The 10,224-nt window shown below is 32.1% G+C and overlaps 1 protein-coding gene across 1 annotated transcript; it reads left to right on the forward strand.

The window, feature by feature from the left end:
* Window positions 1–4,180: 4,180 nt before the first annotated feature.
* On the forward strand, window positions 4,181–9,997 carry LOC128160996 (uncharacterized). Its single transcript, XM_052824270.1, has 4 exons — window positions 4,181–4,401; window positions 8,291–8,530; window positions 9,687–9,696; window positions 9,951–9,997. Exons 1-4 carry the CDS (start codon window positions 4,210–4,212, stop codon window positions 9,995–9,997), a joined length of 489 nt encoding a protein of 162 aa, XP_052680230.1. The 5' UTR covers window positions 4,181–4,209.
* Window positions 9,998–10,224: the final 227 nt, after the last annotated feature.

Below are 10,224 nucleotides of genomic sequence, written 5' to 3' on the forward strand. Positions count from 1 at the left end.
TCAATATTGCCGATTGAACAGTCCTGCAAGCTTTGCGAAATAGTTACCAGACGTTACAAAATACACAATTGTTCCATAAATCGCTTCGCAATAACTTCAGTTTACCGAAAAATTGATACATGAATCTATGTTTTCTTGTGTCTAAAGAAATTTGCTTACTTTACAACAAAGCAAACTTTTTATTTTAAAAAAGGACAATCAAATAGTGTTCTGATCAAATGTAGATGCTTTTTTGTTACAAAATAAAAACAAACCATGCACGTTGCGGAGAAACCCTTTCACGGTAACTGCAGTACTGTTTTTTTTTTCAGGGAAAATTTTACTGCAGTTAAATTAAGGGTATCTCCGCAATGATTAATGATCATCGCGAGTTTTTTTCTTCATGATGGGTTATGAACGATGTTTAAAAAATTATTATGACGCTTAGAACTCTTATTAAATGGTTTTGTCGTATGTTGTTAGTTAATTTATATAAAGTTGACAATTTGACATTGTAATTTAATGTATGATTTATATAAATGTTAATGTAAATTGTTATTAAAGGATAAATATTTGCGCTATTACTAGTATCAACTTTAAATAATAGAAAAGAAGAGAGAGAGAGAGAGAGAGAGAGAGAGAGAGAGAGAGAGAGAGAGAGAAAGAGAGAGAGAGAGAAAGAGAGAGAAAATAATAACTAGATCTGACACCAAGTTCAACTACCTAATGTATTCGTCTGAACATTATCCAATTTCTTATTTAAACCTAAATCAAAGGAAATCAGTTACAATCCGGCTTTGACGGCTTATTTACAATAGCTGCATTATCAGATTATAACAAAATGGCTGCATTATCAGCTTTTTGAAAAAATAAACTTTGTTCTCTTTTTATAGTTTTTATAGTAGAACGTTCGATTAAAATTTTCAAGGTTATGACTTAGAACCGGGTTTAATAAAACAACACTTCGTTTTAAGATGTTAAAATTCTCAAACAACTTGTAACATATAGCTTCTTTCGAGTCAATATCATGTTTGCTGCATGATATATATAAATATCGAATTTTGGTTATTTGGTTAATATCGCATAGTAATTTTTCGATTGCTTCCGATGCCGAGCATGAATTGCCGAATTGATGATCTTCGCTCAGAAATGCCAGTGTGTAAAAAAAAAAACAGGTTGTACCATTGTCTATTCAAGTAAAATAGCAGTAGCTAAAATAGGAAAGACTGTAATATATAGACTCTTGAAAATGACTTTCCGTGAAATTTTTCATGACTGAAGTGCCAAAAGTATGCCAATAATCTCCTTGAATTCACAATATATTTCATTGAAAACCAAAATTTTTCATCGGTTTTAAAAATATACTACTTAGTTAGATACGGATTTTTATGACTATTTAAAGTTAAAAAATATATACACTGTATTACACCTGCACCATTAAATCGACATTATTCTATTTCTAAGTAATTTCTTAATTCAAAAAGCCCATTAAAATGCTGCGAGTTATGGCTTTACGCGTTAAGCTATCGAAAAAACAAAATATTAAAGTTAAATTAAATGACATCAAAAACGCTTGTTTGATTTATTTAAAATATGCTACTTTTTCTAATCAACGATGCATAAATTTAGACCACACACGTTTAATATAAGAAAATGCAAACTTCTTGTTAAATTGAGACAATTTTGAAGAGGAAGATCAATTGATATTTGAGATATATGTGAAAAAAATCGCCCTCCCCCATCCCCAATTTATAAAAAAGGGGAAGAAAGAACTAACAGAGCTTTGAGGACTTATGAAACGCCTCTAGATCTAGTACTGACAAAAGCACAGCCAAGTTCTGAAGATAGGGACAGAAAGTATCAATTATCGGTGCTGTGTGAATGCCCCTGTCTCCTTCGCTCTACTCTGCCTTGAGTCTACTTTGTACTTATATCTTAAGTGCATAGTTGAAACTGTTACTAAAACACATTGATCGATACAGACGGGGCGAAAAATGTCCAAACACGGTGTATAGATGTTATACTTATTTACACGTGTAAGTGCGTGCAATATATATAGACTCTCACGAAGCCTAGTGATATATTGAATTATTTGACTTAAGTGGAATTTTTGAATTACTGAGTGGATTAACTCGGCAGTAGATTGCTGTAGTATGTTTTAGTTGATGAAAATCCACATCCGTTGTTGAGTTATTCCCCCTTTTAGTAAAATTTAACGACCTTTTTGTCCGATGGGATTAGCTCTACAATGACTGGCAGAGTCTCAAAGATGGGCTGATTTGGAAGCTGATACTTTGAATTGGTGCAAGACATATTTCATTAATTATCTAAATGCAAATAAAAGGAGTTGTATAGGTGTTGAAACAAACGTTAGAATAAAATGCAAAAAAATTCACGTATTTTCCATTTTAGTTTGCTACCTGATAATAATTTATTATAAGATGTAATTTAAAAGTTTTTGGACTTACCGAGACCTTTTATTCGGTAAATAGAAAAAGGGGCCGGACCCTATAATTAGAGAGTTAGAGGCATCAACAGTTTTTGTCAATAACCTATAAAGGAATAAAAATTTCTAATGCATTATTGAAGCAAAGTTGGAGACATTATTTCCAAATTCTTCCGTAGTATTCAATTTTATGTTTTCGTAATTTATAGTCAGTATTTGCAGAAACAATTTTTGTCAGTTCGGCCCATTTTTGTGGGGGTGTGCACGTTTAGGAAGTTGTGAAATGGCTTGTTGTAATGCAATAACTGATACATGCAGCGCGTATAGATGATTCCACATTAAATTTTAATGTTTTATTCATATGTACATTTTCAAACAAAAAACAGTATTCTGATGAAACAATCTAATAAGAAAACCAATTTGGGGACTGGGGTTCTCTAAATCTGAAAACATTAAATTTTTGTAAACACTTCCATAAATAACGGTGTCGACTTTTAAGAATTTCGTCGAAATTGACAGGTGGTCGAAATTACCCCGGTTACGAAGATATCAAAAATCTTTCATTGTATTTGCATTTGTGTAGAAGTCAATTGCAGGGTCGTTAGTTTCATTTTTGATTAGTAATAATTGATTTAAAACATGTATTTGATATAACATCATCCCCGTTTCTCCAACGTATATGTATAATTTTTTTACATTTATAACATTGCTTGATTCACACATGTACATTCGAAATGAATTTTTTAAGAAGCTTTGGATGTTTCTTTATTGTATCATAGTTAATATTTGGCAGTCCTCTAGAATAGTTCAATAAAATCGGAACACGGTTGCATCAGTAGGGGTTTTCTCCGTAAAACATAAGAATAAGATTCAAGCCCATAATTTGGTATGTTTTGGATATTGTGTATTATAATATTATCACAGTAATATGGAATGTGGAAATCATGGCCTTATTAGCATTTACATATTTTACATGTATATTTGAATAATCAATTATCAAGGGAAATAACTCTAAATTGTATAAATTGATTTTACTTAAGTGTTATTTATAATTATTACGGATCCTATTATGCAAATCATTTATTGTCATGTGTTTATTTTATAGGATCCAGTAATCATCATCATTATCAAGGTGAAACATCTTATATTTATTCGTGAACACTGCTTCCGGCTACATTATTGTCTTTAGGCAATATCAGCTATTGTCTGAAAGGACACATGTCTTCTTTTTATTCTGATGAATGTCCTTAATTAGTCAATCATGTTCATATCATTTCATTCTGGCTTTAACGCAGGATTTAATTGGGAAGAAAAAAATAGTTAACTATAAGCTGGTTTGCACGTCACAAGACACGTCACAATGCACCAACGTCAAAAAAGTATTAATCTGCTTGACGTTACATTTGAATTTTGAACAGATTAATTTTTTGTTAATTTTTCAAAACATTTTTAAAACGTAAAATCTTGGTTATGTATTGTAAAATTTGAAAATTAAATATCGATAGATGTCTCATACCATCTTAAGCATTAACTGCTTACTTTGGGATATCGTCGGTCCTATAACACAACAGGTCGTGCAGACATATTGGATGCCGCGCGTTGTATGCCGCGGTATGATAATTAACATAACTTCCTCCTCTAATGGGAATTCCCTTAAAAATTTTCCGTGTATTTATTCCCCTTAAAAAACTATCCGTGTATTTATTTCCCTTCAAAAACTTCCTGTGTATTTATAGGTAAGGCCAAACAGTCTTTTGCTTTCTAGCAATAACAAGCAGATAATTATGGAGACATTAGGTTCAGTACCAAGAGAAAACAAATTTGAAGAGGGAAAAGAGCAACCTAATGACAATCATCCGACAAGAAATCGGGAATTAACCGAGAGAACCGATAAGAGTTTGTTATCAAGGATACAGAATTTTGAAAAAAGGACTCACGTCGAGGACTCTTCCAATTCCGAAAATGAACAGTTGGAGGTAACAAAAGCAGTTTACTGATGTGCAAAGCAAAGAGGGATTTATTTCATAAACTTTTTAATTAGATTCAGACAATCATATTATAGATATCATATTAGCCGTTTGACCAATTTCAATTACAGCTCATGTGCAAACAGGTTACACTAGTTTTATTTTTAATCTTTACTGAGTTTACGAGGTAAATGATAAAATATTTGAGATATGGTGTATTTTTTGTTTTTAAGTATTTTTGTGATCGGCTTCGGCCGATCACTGTTGTGTCCATATGAGGCATCCGGCAAATGCTTCCACGTGCGCACAAATTCCGCTTGCATAAGTAGTTCTTATAAAAACTTGAAGCCTTGGTTTAGTATTTATAAAACATTTTACTTAGTTTTATTTTAATTCATTTACCTTAAGAGATGCAAACATACATAAAATACAGTTCAACCTGTTAATTCAAGAATGCACATTTTGTCTCACGCGTAAGAATTTCGATCGAAAGATTCATTCAGTATTGCAGTTGACCTCGATGAACTGACCTCGATCATAAGAGATGCTCCGTGAAATGACCTCGATCTATTGATGTTGCCTAATAGTAGCTAGGAAGACGGCTTGATTTATAAACAAGTTACGTTATAATGCGACCTCAATAGCAAGTTATGATGGCATTCAATGTTTTTCAGTCGCTTTAAATTATTGTAATACAACTCTTTCTTGTATGTACGTGTTAATGCTCTTTGAAGAGCCCTACTCAGTATTCTGAAGAAGAAGAAGATACATTAACATTTAATAATTACGTTAAAAATATAAAACTAGACAAGGAGTTTACGAACGGCTTTCCCCAAAGTTATTTCAAAATTAAATTTGTTGACGGTTTATAATGATGAAATTATGGTTTACAGATTTAAAATATTCTATATCTTGTAAAAATGCAGTATTTTTTAAAAATTATATTACATCAAACTAATCATGATGATTGCTTTAGCTATCTATATATCATTATTGCCGATCATTCCTTTAAAAGGAATACTTGTTTAATATTTCTATAGTGTGTGCCATACGATTATCTAAACGAAAAGCGAGATAAAACCAACATAAATTATGCAAAATTATGTTAACTAACAAATAAAATCTTAACTTTAAATATGATAGTATTACCAAAAATATTTCAGTGGAAAACAAAATCTGAAAAAATTAGTCCGAATTTCCTCTGTTTTGCTTAAAGTCAAACTTTGTTTAAGCCTAATTGCATAATATAGTAAAAATATCGAGTTTTATTTCTGACATTAATAATTCATTTTAGAAATACTTTTTTGTGTTTAGAACAAATTTCACTCATGACATTAAACTTTTTAACCATCCGGATTTGAGAACCCAAACCCTGAGTAAACATCGTCCTTAAAGTCATATTTAGAATTTAAGACCGATTGTTTTTCTCTGCATGACCGCAAAAATAAAGTGATTGGGAAAATAATGCATTACATATTGATTTACATATTCTTAGCAAATTATATTCATTTGATAACGATAAACATATATCTTTGATATACTTGTTTACGTTAAAATTTTACGATCAGGTTTACACGTAAGAATTTTATTATTATTAAAAAGTAGAGAAAACTTACAGAAAATAAACCACAGTATAAAAAAATACCTTTGTAAACTGATTCGCCTTTATAAGAAACGGTCATTCTAAGAAATCGCCAGCAGAAAAAAACATGATTGTTAATTTAAAGAAAAATATAACTTACTGGTTGTGAGCTTCATGTATGAAGATCCAAAATTAGAATCGAGAAAATAAGTTTTTTTAAAATAGCTGTTATTCCAAAATAAAGAGTAACCGACATTTAACTCTCGATATTTCAATTCCCAATTTTTAATAATTTCAATTAAAGGATGTCGTTACAAAACCATATAGTTATACTTCACGAATACTAATGAAATCTTAAGGGTATTAACTAAAGGCAACCATGGAATACATGTACATGTAACATCCTGCTCATCATTTTCTTTTTTATATCCAAAATACAACTAATGCTTATTCAAAAGTTTTGATTATGATTTCCTTTTTTTATAAGCACATATATTGGGATAACGACTTTAATTACAGATGGCTGAGGTGTATGGATTTTTTTTTCATTTTTATATTATCTGTGAACGATTTTAACCAGGACTGGTTTTCTCCTTACGTGTTTCAGAACAGAAGTCTATTGATCAAACAGAAGCATCTTCAGGTTTATAAGCAAACAAAAAATTACGCAATATCATAAACTTAATAAACATATTACGCATAAAACAGATGAAAAATAATGCATGGCAAATCAATTCATCAACCTTTAAATTTATGGTAACAATTCAATGAATTCTTAAAAAAAACTTTTCTATTGTCATCCAAATTTACTACACAACTCAGCAAATTGTACCTTCTGTCAGATTACCAAGCGAAATGGCAACACTCTCGCCTACAAATCTTAGGGTACTCGAATCGATACCGCATTTCAGAAACAATTTTTTTTTTGTTTCGGATATTGATTACTCAATAATTATCAACATTTTTAGGAACTTTTTTTTTAATCATTATGAAAGGTGGAAAGGCCTCTAATTGTTCTGTGAACAATTAGTCTACTTGTATTCATATTATTTCATTGTGGCTGTAACGAAGACCTTGATTGGAAAGAAAAAAATAGTTAAAAATTGTATAACCTCGTTTGCACGTCACAAGACACGTCACAATGCACCAACGTCAAAAATGTACTAATCCGCTTGACGTTACGTTTGAAGTTTGAACAGATTATTTATTTTTTTTGATTTGTCGAAACATTTTTAAAAGGTATATTTTGGTTAACTATTGTAAAATTTGAGAATTTTAAATATCGATAGATCCCATACAACCTTAAAGCTGACATGATTCCATAAAAGCATTTGGTCGCCATATTAGTTTCGATCGCTCCTCTACTGCCACTGGGGTATATATAGCGGTTGAGAAAGTCACGGTCGGTTGCTCTCCGATCGAGGCACTCAGGTAGCACGGACTTCTAATTGCATGAACTAACATTGCAGTAAAATGTTTGTAATAAAGAATAGAGGAAACAACAATCAATGAAATACAAAATATATTTATTCTTTAAAAGGATTTCCAAGGTATCAATATTATTTTGCGCACATAGTGCTGTCTTACTTCGCATGCACATCGAACACGTGTGTCGTTTATACAGAGTGCATAACGTCTGCATCTTTTTGAAAACCCCGGCGTCACTGCATCCAACACAGTAGCTAAATGAAAGTAACTCCAAGAAAGAAACAACATAACATCGTTTCCATCCGTTCCTACAAAAACACTCTGTTTCTAAAACCCATGCGATCATTGACATTGCTCGATCTGCCACAATGTGTGGTTTGCGCATGTGCGATGTTATAACATACACAGGAACACGATCCACAATTATCGAGGAATTTTTTAAATATCTGCGCCTGGATTTCGGTCTGTCTTGTTTCGTTGTTTATTGGATATATCTTGCCAGTGCAGTGGTTGTCATATTGTTTTTCTTCAACGACTACACGTCTTTTCGTTCAAGGTAACGTGTTCGGGTGTACGAAATTCCTGAATGAGGTGAAGCGTGAATAGTGTTCTCGGCCTTATATAGGGGGTGTGTAGCGATGAGCAGAACAATAGAAATCGACAACTTATATGGCGGTAGTCGGAAATTAAAAGGAAATAATGCGTATTGATGAATTCATGTCAGCTTCAAGCATTGGATGCTTACTTTTGGATATCGTCGGTCCTATAACACAACAGGCCGTGCTGACAAATTGAATGCCGTGCATTGTATGCCGCGATATGATAATTAACATAACTTCGTCCTCTAATGGCAACTTCCCTTAAAAAAAACTTTCTGTGTATTTGTAGCTAAGGCCAAACAGTATTTTGCTTTCTAGCAATAACAAGCAATTAATTATGGAGACATCAGGTCCAATACCAAGAGAAAACAAATTTGAAGAGGGACAAGAGCAACCTAATGACAATCATCCGACAAGAAGTCGGGAATTAACCGAGAGAAACGATAAGACTTTGTCATCAAGGAAACAGAATTTTGAAAAAAGGAAACGCGTCGAGGACTCCCCCGATTCTGAAAATGAACAGTTCAAGGTAAGAAAAGCATTTTTTTGGTGTGCATAGCAAAGATAGATTTATTAAATATACTTTTTAATTATATTCTGACAAAAATATTATAGCTATCAGATTTAACTGTTTGACCACTTTTAATACTAGCTCGTGTACAAACAGGTAAAATGTGTCCTATTTCTAATCTTTACTGAGTTTAAAAACAGTCAATCTACGTGAAGATTTAAATCATTTAAAATTGGTCGACGATAATTGATACCGTGTAACTATCACCACTTTATATTATTCCTTAATTCGGCAATCAAACGGCGCATACTCTTCATTGTTTTTTGTGTGTAAATAGAAACAGAAAAAAAATATATTGCATTTAATATTAATATTTCCTTTCTTCTCGATGAAACATTCTCTTCAGTTAAAGTCATATTTAGAATTTAAGACCGATTTTTGTTAGGTGTGTGTTCTCTGCATGACAACAAAATTAAAGTGATGCATTACATATTGATTTACATATTCGTAGCAAATTATATTCATTTGATAACGATGAACATACATCGTTGATATACTTGTTTACGTTAAATTTTTCCGATCAGGTTTACACGTAAGAATTTTATAAAAAAAAGTAGAGAAAACTTACAGAAAATCAACAACAGTATAAAAAAAACAATACCTTAGTAAACTGATTCGCTTTTATAAGAAACCGTCATTCTAAGAAATTACCAGCAGAAAAACATCGAGCTTCGAGGGTATTTCGTCACCTTAAATTTCTAAAATAATGATTTTTATTCCATAAACGAAATGGATTAGTATTAAATGCATATATACGGGTTTTGACTTTTAATTTTTCTATTTTCCGATTTCCCCCTAAAAAGCTGTTTAAAACACTAAATAATATTGTTTGATTTTTTTTCAATATGATATAATAATTTAGATTGTGTTTTGCGAAGTTAAACTTACATGTAAACATAGGAGGTAACAGAGATATATTCTTTACTTTTTCGATGATTAAGATCTGAACCCCTTTAAATGGGGATGAAATAAATATTCAAAACTTCAGAAAAAGAGTAGAAATACAACTAGAGACGAGCTCGTTGCATAGCAACGTAGAGGTCTTCCGTTGCAGCTTCATGTCGAAAAAGGGTTGCCAACCAGTCTGATTAAAAGCATCCTTTTCTTCTTACAGGGTCTGACAGGTATTGATAAGGGGTCATCGTCACTCGACCTACACTTCTGACCAATCAGAGCTTTAGAAAATTTATTGGAACTTTTTAAATGGAGACAGGCAAATTAATTAATGCCTCCTTTCTATGTAACCCCCAGACTGAGTATTGAAGAGTTGCACCTCTCATTAACAGATAAAGGCATGTATCTGGTAAATGAGAGTATATTTAGGTTGTGTGCAAATATAGAGGTCATGTGATGATGACCTGTTATTGATACCTATCAGACCCTGATGAGTGTAAGCAGAAGGGTGGTGATTTTAATCAGGCTTGATTGTCAATATGATGAAAGTAAGTTCAGAAAATCAAAACTAAACGATGACGGCTTCTCCAACCTGAGGATGCGCTGTACAAGAGGTGCTCAGCGGGAGGGACAACTTACCGTATAACGTTTGGCGATGCAAGCACTCAGTATCTTTTTTTCTTCGGGGAACAAATTTATCCGAAATGTATTAACAAGCAAATAAAAGAAAACATTACTTAAATCTTCAAAATCTAATC

This window comes from Crassostrea angulata, chromosome 8 (genome assembly GCF_025612915.1).
Source record: "Crassostrea angulata isolate pt1a10 chromosome 8, ASM2561291v2, whole genome shotgun sequence".
Lineage (NCBI taxonomy): Eukaryota > Metazoa > Mollusca > Bivalvia > Ostreida > Ostreidae > Magallana > Magallana angulata.

Coding starts and splice junctions, on each gene's coding strand:
- LOC128160996 (XM_052824270.1), top strand. CDS start 4,210: ATGGAGACATTAGGTTCAGTACCAAGAGAAAACAAATTTGAAGAGGGA. Junction 4,402..8,290: donor CCGAAAATGAACAGTTGGAG/GTAACAAAAGCA, acceptor GTGTATTTGTAG/CTAAGGCCAAACAGTATTTT.